Source organism: Sinocyclocheilus grahami, unplaced genomic scaffold (genome assembly GCF_001515645.1).
Source record: "Sinocyclocheilus grahami isolate Dianchi unplaced genomic scaffold, SAMN03320097.WGS_v1.1 scaffold1149.1, whole genome shotgun sequence".
Taxonomy (NCBI): Eukaryota; Metazoa; Chordata; class Actinopteri; order Cypriniformes; family Cyprinidae; genus Sinocyclocheilus; species Sinocyclocheilus grahami.
The window spans coordinates 237361-255167 of NW_015506328.1; the positions used below are offsets into that span (position 1 = coordinate 237361).

At 37.7% G+C, this 17807-nt stretch overlaps 1 protein-coding gene across 1 annotated transcript in view; it reads right to left on the reverse strand.

The window, feature by feature from the left end:
• Positions 1–17774: 17774 nt before the first annotated feature.
• The window catches only part of LOC107567340 (acid phosphatase type 7-like), a 13558-nt gene continuing 13525 nt past the window's right edge, over positions 17775–17807 (reverse strand). Inside the window, exon 14 of the mRNA XM_016253006.1 lies at positions 17775–17780. Coding sequence (XP_016108492.1) covers positions 17775–17780 — 6 coding nt within the window. The remainder of the gene's footprint in view (positions 17781–17807) is intronic.

Here is a 17807-nt window from a genome sequence, read left to right on the forward strand (position 1 = left end):
TAAATATCGGTCGGTTTTGTTCTATTGAGAAAGTTAAATATCGGTCGGTTCTGCTCTATTACAAAAATGAAATATCAGTCAGTTTCGTTATTTTAAGACATTTGAATGTCTGATTATTTTGTTCTATTAACAGATTTAAATACTGGCTGGTTTTGTTCCATTAAGATAATTAAACATCGATCCATTTTATTCTAGTACAAGATTTAAATGTTTGTCAGTTTTGTTTGATTAAAAGGTTTTGGTTGGTTGGTTGGTTTTGTCCAAAGCAAGAGTAAGCAATTCTCAAAAGGTATTATTAAAGTAATAATAAATATACAGGTGTCACAGGTGAAAATCAGTCTAAGCATCGATGAAGATACAGCTGGTTGTCTAAAGTCAGAAAGAGCTGGTTGTCAAAGTGTCTGATGTAAATTTAACATTTTCCAAATGTAATTAGCAGTCATTTAAGTGACAATGTTGAGAAGCATAGGGTAGCTCTTGAATTTAAATTAGAAATGCCTCCAATTTCATGCAGAATTACTGTATTGTGATGGCGTTCCTTTCTGTGGTTGAAAATTACTTTTATTGTGGTAAAGATTTTGGTCATATCACACAACGAGCAGCTGCTGGAAACTCAACACATAATGATTTATGTCAGTGTTGGATAATGTTGGATCTGTTTCACACAGAGAGCGACTCATGAGTCAGGGTCAATATCTCTATAAAGAGTCCATCCTGTGGTTTGTACATCTATCCCGAACACAGAGCAGGTCGACGGAAAGGTTGCAGGGATAATGGATTTAGTTCTGAATCACTGGAATGTCCGATATCAACCACATCCAGTCCATCAGCACTGTTTGGATGTGTCTGTGAAAACACAGAAAACATTATAGAATGTTCGTTTGAGTTTCTCGTGTGGCATATGCTTCGTTCCGATCATAGGAAGGGAATGCGTCCATCCCGCAGGATCTTAAAAACATCTTCTGAATGATGAATCAAGGAAAGCTGCAGCAGTAGCCGGTCATTCCCGATGCGTCTCACATTGCATCTCCATTTATGGGCAGTGAGAGAGCCGAAAAGATTCCGTGTCATAAATGAGAGTTAGTAAAGACAGTTAGTAAAAACAAATGAATGAACAATAAAGAAATGATCAGTGTAAATGTTCCCTCAGATGTCTGATCTATCTGAACTGTAAATACATGTGAAGAGTGTGAGTCAGAGGTCAAAGGTCGTTCTGATTCACTCACCGCCTGTGTCTCCTCAATATCACGGCCCATGAAATCACAGCTGCTCACTGTTGCTTCATCATTAAGGGGCAGAAACTCATAAAATATAATGCGATCATTAAACATAGAGCCGGTCGTTTACAGCGCTGAACTTTCCCATGAAGTCATGAAGATCTTGATGACCGCAAACTCTGTTCTCTTTTTATTTGTCCTGTTTCTAAACATACTCTTCATCAAGTTTAGCGTTTGACAGCCTGGTGGAATAATTAACATTATATCAGTACATCATATTCATTAGTGGTTTGTACATGATGAAACACTATCATTCAGAAGATTGGAATCACTAAGAGATTTTAAGGTTTTTGAAAGAAATTTATACTTAATAAAACAATGTCTGAAAGTATAACGCACACTTATATGAAGATGAGGAGAACATCAGCCATTCAGCTGGAAGCTTCACTGACCAGAACGAGCGGCAGTGAAGAGACTCGGAAACGCTTCAGGCCTTCAGCATCCATCTAACACTGAAAATCAGAAGAAAGGAGTTAAATGGGCAGAAGAACATAAAGACTGGACAGTTTGCGACTAGAAAAGGGTGTTACTGAAGGATGATGTGGGAAAAAAGGAATCCTAAAACCTGTGAGAATCAATGAAAGTGCTGCAGAAACCATCAGATGAAACTTACAACTGGAGCACGTCCAGATCTTCAGAAGCAGATGAACAGAGCGACTGATAAACATAGCTGTTATCTGAAATACAAATATCAAATCGTTCAAACATTTATTAAAATGTGTTATACCTTGATGCATAATTGGAGGGCAAAAAATAAAAAATACAAATAATTATTTTATTATTATTATTACTTTTTTCAATTTAAAAATTAAAGAAAATCAGGGATTACAAAACTCAGCATTCATTAAATGATGTGTCTTAACTTGATCAATCAAATGCATAATTTTGGGAAACATTTAATTATTTATTTTTAATAAAAAATTATATATATATATATATATATATATACACACATACAAACATTTATGAAATTTTAATTTAAAAAAAATATAAATGAGTTTATAAACCTATTACGAACAGATTTAATTTGTGTTAATTAAATTTTTTCCCCAATGATGGATTTAATTGATCATGAAGGTAAGACATAATTTGATAAATGTGTTTATATACATATATATACAGATATATATATATACATACATATATATATAAACATTTATCAAATTATGTTTTGCCTTCATGATCAACTAAATCCAAAGTGTGAGGCTCTGAAGACAGATGCACACTGGCATCAGTAACGCTGAGGAATCACGGTCCTCAAATATGGGTCAGAACCGTGCATGAAGCCAAAGCTCGACCTGCTACAGGAAATACAACAAAAACACTCACACTCACACTCTCACTCTCTCTCACGCACACACACACACACGATATATGTGCAGGCTGGTAAAGTCTGCGGCTTCCAGCATTTGCTTTCACAGCGAATAGAAGCGTGTGTCAGAGCAACAGCCTGTAATTGACCTCAATCCCAAGATCTGTCGTAATGAACGCTGTTCAAAACCACCGTACGACTCGTCAATGCACAGAGAGGCCGTTCACTCACAGAACCCGAATCAGTCAGAAGCCCAATAAAATGTATTGAAAAGGTCTTGATCGGGACCTTCTCCTAACTTCCAACAGGATCATCTGATTTATTGAGTTTTTAAGTTGTTGGGAAAGCATCCTTACAGGAATTGAGAGCTCTGATCATTCCAGGACTGCATGTGATTCAGATTGATGGTTGTGATCCTGCGGATGAGCTCTTTATATCTACACAAAGTTTGAGATCTTGCACGTTTAATGCTCCTCGAAATGTTTCTCTAATATGCACAAGCTTCTTAAGACCGATTGTCCTTTTGTGCTTCTCCTAACGGCCACTGGAGCTGCAGGACTCTTAAAACTGAACATATACTGATAGAATAAACAGAAATCATGCAACATATTAAGAGCTGTTGTTAAAAATATACTAAACCAGTTCAGATCTCGGAGACTGAAGGCTTATATCAATGCTTTTCCTTGTCCGGTGTTCCTCATCATTCTTTACATGTCGTTCATTAAAAGTGTCACGGACCAACAACCTTTCAGGGGTCGGTCTCTGGTTTTTGCCTGCCAAAGCATGTTTTGCATTTTCCCAGCTTGTATTTAATAGAGAACTTTGACTTGAAGCTGAGTTTGGGTTTTGTCCTCCTCACCTGAACCCAGCAGATTGCATTGCATGGGATTGTTCCAGTTCCCAGGCTCTAACTGGCAGAACACATCCCGGGGCCAGCAGGATGCCATGTCGTTCATTAAAAGTGTCACGGACCAACAACCTGTCAGGGGTCGGTCTCTGGTTTTTGCCTGCCAAAGCATGTTTTGCATTTTCCCAGCTTGTATTTAATAGAGAACTTTGACTTGAAGCTGAGTTTGGGTTTTGTCCTCCTCACCTGAACCCAGCAGATTGCATTGCATGGGATTGTTCCAGTTCCCAGGCTCTAACTGGCAGAACACATCCCGGGGCCAGCAGGATGCTAAATTACTGCCAGAACCATCGCCCCTTTGGATTTTGTGCACAAGCCCTCCTTGAAGCAGCCCAGGGGTTTGGTTTTGGCAATTTCACTTTGCTGGACTCCGTGAACCTGTTGCTCAGGAGCACCTGAAATCATGGACTTACTGAAAGGTGGTCGACCATGTTTACCTGAACCAAGCAGATTGCATTGCATGGGACTGTTCCAGTTCCCAGGCTCTAACTGGCAGAACACATCCCGGGGCCAGCAGGATGTTAAATTACTGCCAGAACCATCGCCCCTTTGGATTTTGTGCACAAGCCCTCCTTGAAGCAGCCCAGGGGTTTGGTTTTGGCAATTTCACTTTGCTGGACTCAGTGAACCTGTTGCTCAGGAGCACCTGAAATCATGGACTTACTGAAAGGTGGTCGACCATGTTTGGTCAGCCTGTGGGGGAGCCTATCAACTCATCACTCTTGTTCCAGTTCCCAGGCTCTAACTGGCAGAACACATCCCGGGGCCAGCAGGATGCTAAATTACTGCCAGAACCATCGCCCCTTTGGATTTTGTGCACAAGCCCTCCTTGAAGCAGCCCAGGGGTTTGGTTTTGGCAATTTCACTTTGCTGGACTCCGTGAACCTGTTGCTCAGGAGCACCTGAAATCATGGACTTACTGAAAGGTGGTCGACCATGTTTGGTCAGCCTGTGGGGGAGCCTATCAACTCATCACTCGCATCAAGTTCAAGACATTCATGCTTGCTTATAAAAGAGAAATGGGCTCTGCACCCTCCTATCTCACTCTTATGAATCTATATCTTCTCCAGAAGACTGAGGTTGGTAAGTGAGTGATGCCTTGTGGTACCATCACAAAATCAGAGGAACAAAGTCACTTTCCAGAACCTTCTCATTCACTGTTCCTCACTGGTGGAATGATTTTTCCAGCCCTATCTGATACGCCAAATCCTTGACAATATTCAAGAAACTTGATCCCTCCCTGTTATAGCTTGTACCATTCCAAACGATGTCTAAAACTAGAACTTATCATGTTTATCGCCTTTTCATGGTGAATCGGTTGTTGTATAACTCAGTTGTAAGTCACTTTGGATTAAAGCACCTGCTAAATGAATAAATGTAAATGTCATCAGCTCATTAGCAGAGGCTCCAAGACCTGAACTGGAAGTGTCAGACCAAGGAGTCATGCAAAATGTGCAGTGGGGACTCCAGAAACGTGGTTGGGAACTGCTGGCCTAATCCACCTTCTAGTTCCTTGCGGCCCAGACGTTGTTGGAGAGGCAGACAAAATCACCACAACTTTCGCAATTTCTTCTGAGGTAGCCAACTCCACATCACCTCATCTTCACAAGTGGGAGAGAAGAAGGGCTCCTACCTCTTCCCAAGGTTCAGTGGTCCCAAACCAGTGGACTCAGAGGTTCCAGAGCCGCCTGCTCTCTCCTTCTTGGCCCTGAAGCCTGCTTTAGAGTCCACTTTTTGGATAGCTTTGCTATGTTGAAATGTGTTATATAAATAAAATTTACTTACTTACTACACTCCGGTTCCTGATCCTCCAAATCTTCCCTGGTCAGTCCCTCTGGCACCACCCTTGCTCTCCACCAGGGTTCCTGGTCTTCCGGTGCCTTCATGGTCCGTTCTTTTTCTATTTGTTCTTGTCAGTCTTGGTGTTGTGTTCGGTCTGGCGTGCTTTGTTTCATGTTGGTGTGTTTCCATCTCGTATCTGATGTTCCCCCTTAGGGTTCTGTCACTTCACTTGAGCTCATTCTTAGTTTGGTGATAGAACCCTGACACTCGTATCGTCCCGTCCTTGTGTGAGCGTGTGACTTCAAGTGTTCTCTCATCCTTGAGGTGCGTTGTATGTGTGAAGCGTGGTGTCTGGATCTCGACGCTTCTGTCCGGTTGGGTTTCAGTTCAGTGTCGGGATTGGAAGATTCATGCTTCATGTTTTGCTTCTGTTCTTTCACAGGTTGAGTGTTCATTCCCTCATCATATGCTGTTGAGTTTTATTCGCACCTGGTTTTCATTGGCTGTGTGCTCTTTTGTTGTTGAGGTTTTCATATCATCGTGTTTTGTGAGCACGTGGCTTTTTTGTTTGTTTCTATGTGCCATGTGTTTTGCCTGTCTGTTGTCTTAACCCTGCGTTATTATCTGATTATTGGTTATTCCCCTTGTGTTTTGCATGAACGTACCTGCTTTCTGTTTTTTGCCCTACCACAGGCCATTTTGATTCCAGCCCTGTTGGCGGTAGTCTGGGCTGTGTTGTGTTTTTGCATTTTTTCCTTTTATTTAATAAAGCACTCTGAATCGAAGCTGTCTGTGTTTGGTTTCTGTGCTCCTCACCTGACACGAAGAACCAAACCTTGATATTAAACAGATCCGAGAACAACATACAGCAAACCCTGAGGAAGGAGAAGATCTTTTTATTTTAGTAAAACCTGCACTATACTGTATGTCTGAAAGTTTTTAAATTGTGCATTTGAATAAAGCAACTTGTCAATTCTACAGATATATGTTCTTTTGGTTCTCATTACACTCATTAAGCTAAAGTCCCTATAACTGACTGACACTTCAGGAAGAAATTATAGTTTGACTAAATTAAAAGCACACTGGGTCTGGTCACTTTTATTTGATGACATTTTAATTAAGAATCCATTTGATGATTTTTACATTTATATATGAATACATTTTGGCATTTGAGTCTCTCTAAATCAAACATCTATGGATTTTTTTGTGCATTTTTTTTTCTGTAAAGCTGCTTTGCAACGATTTGCATTGTGAAAACAATTGCTATACAAATAAACTCGAATTTAATTGAATTTCATAAATAATTAATAATAATTACTTATGGTATCTGAATATCTTAAAAGCAAACATCTGCGTATTTTGTTTACCACATGTATTTTTTAATAATTAATTAATTAATAATAATTAACTTTGGTATTTGAGTCTCTCTAAATCAAACATGGATGTATTTTGTGTCCCACATGTATTGTGGCATTTTGAAGAGTGGAATAAATCTGATGACTCAAGCACATTGTTAAAAATAAAGAAATGGGATCACTGGAAACACATGAAGCTCAGACTGAGTTTACTGGAACATGCTGAAACTTGAGAAATGCTCCATGTTTAACTCTTTACGACAAACACTCACTAAAGCAGTCAATCAGAGGAGGGCGACGGGAATGATCCGCACATCTGCTCGACACCCTTCAGCTCCAGATCCGTGTGTTTCAGCCGGGTTTACGGTAACTCTGATCCCGAGGGAAGTCGTACAGAAGAGCATCAGGAATGTCTTTGAACACTCGACGTCACGCTCCTAATCCTCCGACCGGCTGAGCATCTGTTCCTCAGACTCCTGGAGATCAACAGAAATCAAACACAAAAATTAATGTTGTCCAGAAAACACTGGTCAACAACTCTGATATGTATGGTGTTTGATAGACACACAATCAAATGCCTTCTCTTGATCAATCGATAATAAACCAATATTAAAATAATTTCTCATAGAGAGGTCAATTACATCTCTTACTAAAAATAAATTATCCATTATTGTGCGTCCTGGAATGCAGTATGTTTGCTCATTTTTCACAACAATACTTAAAAACGTTTTAAATCTATTTGCTAAACATTTAGACAGTATTTTATAATCTTGGCACATTAAAGATACAGGGCGCCAATTTTTTAACAACCCTAAGTCACCAGTTTTAGGCAGAAGTGATAATACTGCCCACCAATTACATTGTAAAAGTCTTCTCCTAAAACATTCCAAAATGATTTATAAAATGCAGCAGGCGTCCTGTGGACAGTTGCATCACAGCCTCTGAAAGTTCTTCATAAGTAACCATTTTATCACACGGAAAATCCCTCGCTAGTTATGTGCGGAAAGTAAAACTTCTCTATAAAGCAGAACCTACACGAATCCTCCATAAACATCATAAATGTGTCCCTGCAGCACAAAAGCAGTGTTGAGTCGCTGGGGGATATTTGTAGCAATAGCCAACAATACATTGTATGGGTCACAATTATACATTTCTCTTTTATGCCAAAAATCATTAGGATATTAAGTAAAGATCATGTTCCATGAAGATATTTAGTACATTTCTAGATGCATTTTCTGAAAAGCTACTTTGAAACACTATTGTAAAAAGTTCTATACAAATAAATGTGAACTGAAAATGTAGTTGAACATTGGAGTATATTTATAATGTTTTGAATGCTTAAATGACACGCACGTCTTTGTACGATCTCTATATTCTTGAAGAAACATCAGAGCAGGAAAGATCTTCCTTCTGTTGAGCTTCTCACTTTAACCTCCAGAGTCTCTCTCCTGAGAAGATCACATTTCAGCCTGGAGCCGAGAGAGAAACAGACTACTGCATGTGTGCTCATTCACATCTCTATTCCTCTGATCTGACTGGTCAAATGTTGTTCACATCGAGCACAAAATAATCAAAGCATCCATCAAACGGCATCAGATACAGAGTTATGTGCAACAGATGAGCTGTGATTTTACATAAACACCAGCGCCGTCTGGATTTGATCCACACATCAGAAATCAAATGAAGCACTTGGTTTTCTTCTGCAGTGTCTCTCATTTCTGTTCAGAACATTCAGAAAACATTCAAATGTGACGTTCCCACACTCTCAAAAATGCTGGGTTAAATACAACCCAGTGCTGGGTTAAATAGGGACAAGCCCAGCAATTGGGCTGTTTTGACCCAGCGGTTGGGTTAAATGTTTAACCCACCCTTCTGGGTAGTAACCCAACCGCTGGGTCAAAACAACCCAATTGCTGGGCCTGTCCCTATTTAACCCAGCACTGGGTTGTATTTAACCCAGCATTGTTTAGAGTGCATAACGTGTGCAAAATGATCAAACCGAAGTTTGCATGCCCAATAAAAAATGCTCACATGCAAACGCTCATTCGTTTTGAACTAGAACAAACAAACAAACAAACAAACAAACATGCATGTGATGCATTCAGCGGCTGACGGTTTGAAGACTCCTGCTCACTTTCTGATTTACTGTCTGAACATGTGGAAAAACAGGAGAAGCTCAGATCTTCAACGCAGATGTTCCTCACGTTTCCTTCGGCATGGAAGACTGGACTCATTCCAGACAAACAGTTAACAGCCTGCATCACTGATCCTGGACCGCAATTCATATTCATATCAAGTCATATTTATTTCTATAGTGCTTTGCACAAGACAGATTGATTCAAAGCAGCTTCACAGAAATAAAGAGGAAGATGACAGTGTTGATGTTGTGAAAGTCATCAGTTATGAAACAAACTCTGCTTCAGATCAGTTCCCCAGGCAACACATTTAGGTTATAAAAACACTGTTTTAATGTTTCTCTCAATGTTCTGCTACCTTCATTTTCAGCCAAAATATAATATTCTTTGAACGTTTGTTTCTAAATATTCCAAGAACGTTTGAAATCTCTTAGAACGTTATTTAAAGGTTACAAAAATGTTTCTCACAACGTTCATCAAGTACAAAGTACTTGCGTTTATCTGAAATAGAAAACTTTTGTAACATTATAAATGTCTTTAGCATCACTTTTGATCAAGTTAAAGCATCCTGTCTAAATAAAAGTATTAATTTCTATAATTTCTTTCCCAAAAAATAAATAAATTAATTAATTATACTGACTCCAAGCTTTTGAATGGTAGCAGCAGATCAGCATATTATACTGATTTCTGAAGATCATGTGACACTGAAGACTGGAGGAATGATGCTGAAAATACAGCTGCACATCACAGAAATACATTACAGTTTAACAGGCTTTATTATACCAAGCAATTAAAAACGAATTCAGAATATGAATTAATACTTTAATGGTATAGAAATGATCCTGAAACAGTTATTTTTCAAAATCAGTATTTCGGTTTTGTTTTCCAGGACAAATATCCCGACATTAAGATACAAGCAAAATGACAGAAGATTTCAAGTCTTATTTTCTGAGAAACTGAATTAAATTCTTGCTCAAAAAAAGAACTAATATCTGCTAATGGGTGAGAAAATCAAGCTAATCCAAAGAGAACGCAAGCTGATTATTCTTCTTGTTTTAATCATAAACTCTCTTCATTCGGATCAGTTTCTCAGACATTTCACAGACTTCTCTGTTATTTTGCTTCTCCAGTAAATCCTCTGGATCTTGATTTATGAATGTTCATATATTTGTACCGGAAAGCAAGATTTTTACTGTATTTGTGATCAGATAAATACAGCTTTGGTGAGCAGAAGAGACTTCTTTCAGAAACATTACAAATCTGAACTCTTGGTGGTATATTTGCACTAGCTGCACATGAATGAACTCTTCTGCACTTGAATCTTTGTTCCAGGAGTGGCTGTGCTTTTAAAGCATGTAACGATCATTAGCCAGCAGAGTTCATCCGTCTGGTCAGACTATAAGGACTCGTTGAGTTAATGACTGTAATAGAGGCGGTTAGTGTTCCTGATATTGTCATCGTCTGCTTCTCTTCTCTTAGCAACAAACACAAACACTGGTTCTGCTCTGATGTCGTAATCATTCCTCCGCCAAACTTCACCCTAGAATCCATTTCCAGCTAAACCTCGACCTAAAGGACTCGAGATAATCCTGACGTCTCAAAGCTGTCAAAACAGCAGCCTAAAATAATATTATGCGCTCTGTCCGGGTCAAGAGAGGCGTCACGTTTCAGCCATAAACCATCTTAATGCGTTTCTGGGGAAAATGTCACTTATTACACCTGGAGAAATATTCCTGCCCACCACTGCATTATTCTAGAGCTCATATCTGTGCTTCATCTCACAGCACACACAGAAGACACACGCAGCAGAGGAAGAAGAGCAGTGAGATGAAAATCTCTTCAGAAAAAAGACAGCACTTTTATATGTGTCTCCTCTTGAGATCTGCAACCATCAGCTTTCTCATGAAACTAACAATTCTGACTTTTTTTTTTTGTGCAATTCTGAGTTTTCTCGCAATTCTGACTTTATATTTAAAAATTCTGACTTTTTATCTAGCAATTGTGTGTTTTTTTTTTTTTGTAATTCTGACTTTATGTCTCGCAATGCTGAATTGTGAAGATATTTGTGAAATTAAAACAAAATGCTGCAATTACTTAAAAAAAATGTAATGTAATCCTCTGGCGGAAACATACACTCTTAAAAATAAAGCTGCTTCACGATGCCATAGAAGAACCTTTTTATCTAAATGGTTCCATAAAGAACCTTTAACATCTGAAGAACCTTTCTGTTTCACAAAAGCTTCTTTGTGGCGAAAGAAGGTTCTTCAGATTATAAAAAGGTAAGAAAGATATGGTTCTTTAAAGAACCTTTGACTGAATGCTTCTTTGTGGAACCAAAAATGGTTCTTCTATGGCATCGCTTGAAGAACCTTTTGAAGCACCTTTATTTTTAAGAGTGTAGATTCCATAGATTCGTGACTCATTTGGGTCTATCTTTATTTCTTAAAGGAATTTGAGGATTGATCTGGATAAATCCATCCATCCATCCGTCCAGCAGCAGAGACTGAGGTCTGAGTCAGCTCACATTCATCCGTTCTGGAGTTCAGTCAGGTCACCTGCGGTCAGTCATCAGAACAGAATGTAAACAGAGTAAATTCACTGACCACAGACAGGCTCACTGTACGTTTGACTAAACACACACCAGCAACACGTCACCTTCACTATGAGCTCTACGGGTCTCTCTGAAGATCTCACTGACCGCAAAAAACACAAACGTGACACAGCTGCTTTCACCAACACACTCATGCAGGACAATAAGACCTCAGATTCCACAGAAAATCAAGGGAGAAAAGACTTCAGGTCACTTTACATTACTTAAAAATCAACGTTTAGCAGAACTACTTCAGCTCATTTAAAACCAGCTGTCTGTGTTTCTCCTCTGTTCTAGCTCATGTTTGCCATTGTGCACTACGAATATTGTGGCTCTTATAACAAATTATGGTAACACTTCACAATAATGCTCCATCAGTTAACATGAACTAACAATGAACAATACTTCTATAGCATTCATCAATTATCAATTCATTTTATATAGAATATTATTAATTTAGACATTTGTCAATACATTATTAAAATGCAATAGTTTGATCTGTTAATTAAAGGACCTGAGCTAACATGAATGAATGTTAACAAAGATTAATAAATACTGCAACAGATGTATTGCTCATTGTTAGTTAACACATTAACAAACAATACTAATGACCTTATTGTAAATTGTTGCCCGAGTGGTTTGTGTTGTTACTCATTTGTAAGTTGCTTTGGATAAAAGGGTCTGCTGAATGAGTGTAAATATTCACAAAAGAAGACCTAACAACACCAAAATCAAATAAGTCCAACTAAAATCCACTCATGAACCACCAGAAACCTACCATAAAACACACAAAAAAACACCAAAAAAATAAACGCCAAAAAACGAACCAAGTACAAATAAAATCCACTCATAAACCAACTTTAAATCACAAAAACACCAAAAAACTAACCTCCACCAAAAACCCGACCAAAACCCCTCATAAACCATAAAAAGCACCAATAAACCCCTTAAAACCCACTATAAATCACTAAACATTTTAAATAAAAAGCACCAAAAAACAACAACCCCAAAACACCGAAAACCACCAAAAAACACCCATAAACCACTGAAGCAACAAACAAAAAAAATGTAAAAACAAACAAAAAAACCCACCTAATTCAACTTAAGAACTTACATTTTCAGTTCAAATCAAACTGGTTGTACAAGTCATTTCAACTCAACAGTTGTAAAAAATCTTGTCTTGTTGAATCTCACATAACTTGACAAATGTTGACGTTGAAATTTTGATGAGTTAAAGTAACGAAAAAGCATGTTTGCGTGACTTATTAATCATGTCATGTTTTTATAGCGCATCAATCAGTTCACCGCAGATAACATCCAGTCACGCTCTTAATTCCTTCCTTGAATGTCGTCAGAAATACGGCAGGTTATGGATGTAAACAGCGTTTACTCGGCATTACTATCCTCCTGTGATTTGAAAGAGCTCAGCTGTCCTATGGCACCTTAAACTTCATCTGAAGGGATTTCTGAAACAACACTTTATGATTGTTTTTTGTAAAGAGGTGATTCGTTTAGCTGAAGCTGAATGTGGTGTTTGAGGAAAGGCCACACGAGCGGTCAGTCTGATAAGCAAACGCTTGTGCAACAGCACATCTGTCACCATGGAAACCACACAACACCAGCACAACAACACACGTCCGTCTCCCGTAAACGTCCTCTGCATTTCACGCGTGTTCATTCCTGCGGTCAGTGACGGCAGCTCAGCGAGCGGAAACACAAAGCGCTGAGGAATCCCATCTTTGGGCCTTTGCAGTGGTTTCTGGCTCCTGCTGTTTGACTCACAAGCTGCTGTTTTCAAGTTCATGCACTAATAAATCAGCACAGACATCTGAATGAAGACAGCGTGAACTCATTCAGCTGCTCGACGTACGGGTAATGTCTGGCTATTTATGATTTTATACACTTCATACGTTCAGTTAACCAACTCTACTAATAATAACAAACCCATCCAATCACTATCGGTCCAAAAGAAAATAGAGGACAGAATTGACTTTCTCTTTAGTGCAATAAAATAAAATAAAATAAAAAATTGCAATAAAGGACAGAAAATACTGAAATATAATCAAATATAAAATATAAGTGAAATATAAAACTATAAGTGAAAAAATGGGGAAATATTGAAGTATAATCAAATATTTAAAAATATAAGTGAAATATATAATTAAATATAAAACTATAAGTCAAAAATCAAGTATAATTGATATAAGTGAAATTTAATCGAATATAAAAAAAGATGTAAGGGACAAAAGAGGGGAAATATTGAAATATAATCAAATATAACAAAAATGGGGGGGGGGGGGGGGTGCGATGAATCCTTCACATTAGCAGTAAATAAAAAGCCAATTTTAAAAGGAATAGCCCTGGTAACAGATTTAGGTTAGGCTATAAAAACGTTATGGGAATCTTTCTGTAATGTTGAAATGCCCAGTTATCTCGTCAGGATTATAACGTTATGTAAAGGTTACAAAAACGTTTCTTAGAAAGCTCATCAAGTACAAATAATCAAACAATGTTCTGCAAACGCTTTCTCAACGTTATGAGAATGTTTATCAAATATTAATACAGTTCCATAAACATTACACTAAGAATGTTTTGTCCTAACAGTTATAAGTTGTGGACATAAGACCGACTCTGATGGAGCAAACACGTGTGGACATTTCTCTCATAGTTCTTCTGTTGGCATCACGGGACGCCGCTCTCATTCCTGGAGAGATTCAGACCCGCGTCATGAAGAGATGCTTTGTGCCGTGAATGCTGGGAAGAGACCGGGAACTACATTCACTACATTCCTCTGCTGTTTACTAGGGTAAGAATAACTAGAACCTTCTGTGAGTATTAAAGATGATGGATTGATTCCTCAGATCATGAGGTGATCAGCTGCACCACTTTCACCTGCTGGACCAGAAAACAGCCGAATAAACCTCACAGACGCACACTGAAGGGCCCGAATCACATCCACCGTCCACAAGATCTCACCTAGCAACCACACAGAACACCATAGCAACCGCACAGCAACTTTTAAGATGAAACAAAGTCTCAGCTAAGGGTAAATTGTAAATGCAACTTTATATCTCACAGTTCTGAGAGAAAAAAAGTCAGAAATGTAAGAAAAAAGCAATAGTAAGAGAAAAATGTCAGAATTGCGAGTTATAAACTCAGAATTGCAAGCTAACAAGTCAAAATTGTGAGAAAAAAATCCAAATTGCGATAAAAAAGTCAGAATTGTGCGAAAATAGTCAGAATTGCGAGAACAAAGTCTGAATTGCAAGAAAAAAGACAGAATTGTGAGAAAAAAGTCAGAATTGCGAGAAAAAGTCAAAATTGAGTAAAAAGTCAAAATTGTGAGAAAAAAAGTCAAAATTGAGTAAAAAGTCAAAATTGTGAGAAAAAAAGTCAAAATTGTGAGAAAAAAAGTCAAAATTGAGTTAAAAGACAGAATTGTGAGAAAAAAGACAGAATTGAGTAAAAAGTCAAAATTGCGAGAAAAAAAGTCAAAATTGAGTAAAAAGTCAGAATTGCGAGAAAAAGTCAGAATTGTGAGAAAAAAAACCTCAGAATTGCGAAAAAAAGACAGTATTGCGAGAAAAAAAGTCAAATTGAGTAAAAAGTCAGAATTGAGAGAAAAAAGTCAGTCCGAACTGTGAGAAAAAGACAGAATTGTGAGAAAGTCAGAATTTAGAGTAAAAAGTCAAAATTGTGAGAAAAAAAACCTCAGAATTGCGAAAAAAAGACAGTATTGCGAGAAAAAAAGTCAAATTGAGTAAAAAGTCAGAATTGAGAGAAAAAAGTCAGAATTGCGAGATAAAAAGCAATTACCCTTTTAGTTTTTTATTTCATGGCGGAAACAGGCTTCCATAGCTTTCTGTCAATTTTATAACTGAATTCAAACAGTTATAATAGTGTCTCAATCCTAAAATAAGACTGAAGCAGAAGTGAAGCTGATGAGACAGAAGATGAAGATCTTGAAGCAGCTCGGAGAGCTTGTTCAGATGGCTGTTTGTCCTCAGTCAGCATCTGTAAATCACGTTGTGTAGCTTCTGGCTGGTGAACATCCATCTTCAGCTTGATCCAAAGCCTGGAGTGAATCCTGCGTGACTCACAGGAAACCAGAGCAGATCTCCACGTCCTGTGACGGAGAGAGCCTCTGCAGATACGCCAGACAGGGCTATTAGCGTTTACATACAATTACAACGCTTACAAATATGTACTTACATTAACTGAAATGAAATATTAAAAACCAAGTCAACAGTTCTCATTTTAATTTAGTTTAACTTGATGTACTAAAATAACTAAAACATTGAAAAAAAACTATATTTAACTCAAATTAAAATCATAAAATAAAATAAAATAATAAATAAATAAATACACATGAACGGAAATAAACTTGATGTACTAAAATAACTGAAACTGAAATAAAATTAATAAAAGCTATAGACATATTTAGAGAGAAAAGTCATAAAAACACAACAAATATACTAAAACGTTAACTAAAATTAAAATGAAAACGGAAGATACAAAAATAATCTACAATAGTATATTGAATGATCCTAAAAGAACATCTGCAGCCATCAGATTCACAACATGACTGTAAACAGCTGATCAATCAATCAATCAATCAATCAATCAGGTGATGCGCTCTGCTCTCATACTGTTGCATTGAGCTCTTCCTTGTTAAACGTTATTTTTGTTCTTGTGTTGATCTCTAGTTCCACTGATATGCCACAGAAATTATGTTTTTTCCAGGCAGTGCAGATGTAAACACATGACAGCAGCACATGCTGCGGTTTGATTCACGTTTACTGCACGAGTTTATCTTTCCCAGCGTGTGTGTGTGTGTGTGTGTGTGTGTGTGCAGCAGGACACAGAAGAACCTTCGACACAGAATCTAGAGAAGAGGAACGCATGATGGAGAATAACAAACCCGCACCAGAGCGTCCGTCACACGGTCAAACACGCAAAAACAGCCGCAGGATTCCAGATGTTTGGTTTACTGAGAACACACACATTATCTAACGGAGCCGCTGCTGCTCCTCTTCAACAAAGAGATCAACAACAGTCAACATTTGCTCATTAGTGACTCTCTCATTCCAGACCACTTCTGTCCTGCTCCAAAACATCTAAAAGTGCATTGTTTGTAAATCATTTTGTCAGTTCACTCAAAACCTGATCAGCTCCAGAGAGAAACACACAACCTGTGCTAACAAAGAAAACAGCTCCAGTCCAATGCCATAACATTAACTAGCATTTCCAGGACAAAGTAAACCCGGGTTCAAAATGACCCGAACACAACATGAACTTAGAATTCTCTATATGGCATTTCTCATCAAAATATCAAAATTCCAGTGGAATGACAGAGTTCTCCAATCACTGAGTGAGTTTAAACTCCGCCCCTTTCTTACAATCCACCACAGATCCCCCTCCACGACTGAGAGCCACGCCCACATCTCAACATCCAATCAGCAGCCGATGGACAGAACTAAGCCCCGCCTTTTTTTGGAAAATCCGTTTCACTCTGAGTTGTTTTCTGAGAAACTCACCGAAATGAGTTTATAATTAAAACAAGAACAAGCATTCGTCAATGAGCTCGTCATCTTGAAGTTTCGTTTTTGTTCAATTTCGTAGAAAACAAGACTTAATATTTTTATTTTGCATCTCAAGTATCTTGATTTAACGATGTTTAGATATTTGTACAGGGAAAAAAGTTTAAGACCTGCTGCTCTGATTTAAGAGCTTTTAAGGCCCACAGAAACCATTAAAAGCCCAGCGCAGTGTCAAAACCAAAGGAAAGGAGACATGAATGCTCAAATAAGCCCTTAAAGAATGAGAGTTAATTACTGTCACCAGATGAATTTATTAAAGCTCATTGTGAAGATCGACGCAGCAGCATGTGTTCATATTCGCTCTGTTCCAAACGCTAGTGCTCTACATAGACAGCACACTTCCAAGACAACTCAAATCAGTAGTGTTTTGCTAAGATAACAACAGAAATAATAGCAGCTATATATTAGGACAAACAGCTCATTTAAAATCAGATGGGACTCCTTTTGTCTATATTTTTACTTAACGAATGAATTCTAAAAAATATGGTTCTCTTGCTTGATTGATGGATGATTTCTGCTGCAATGCATTCTGGTATAATGAAGGTTATTTAGGGGCTGTTCACACAGAACACATTTTTTGCATTATTTTTAGTAAACGCACGCTAGACAGTGTTGTTTTAATCACTGAGAATTGTTTAGTTCTTTTATTTATGGGTTTTTAATGTAATATTTTGTTTTAATTTTCATTTTAGCTAAAGTTTTAGTAATTCTTTGTGTGCTTTTGTTATTTTTTTACAATATGGATATTTAAAAAAATGTTTTTATCAACTTATTTTAGTTTTAGTTCTTTTATCTATTTACACTAAATAAAAATCGTCATGTCTTTTTTGCAACACAGTTTTATAAAAT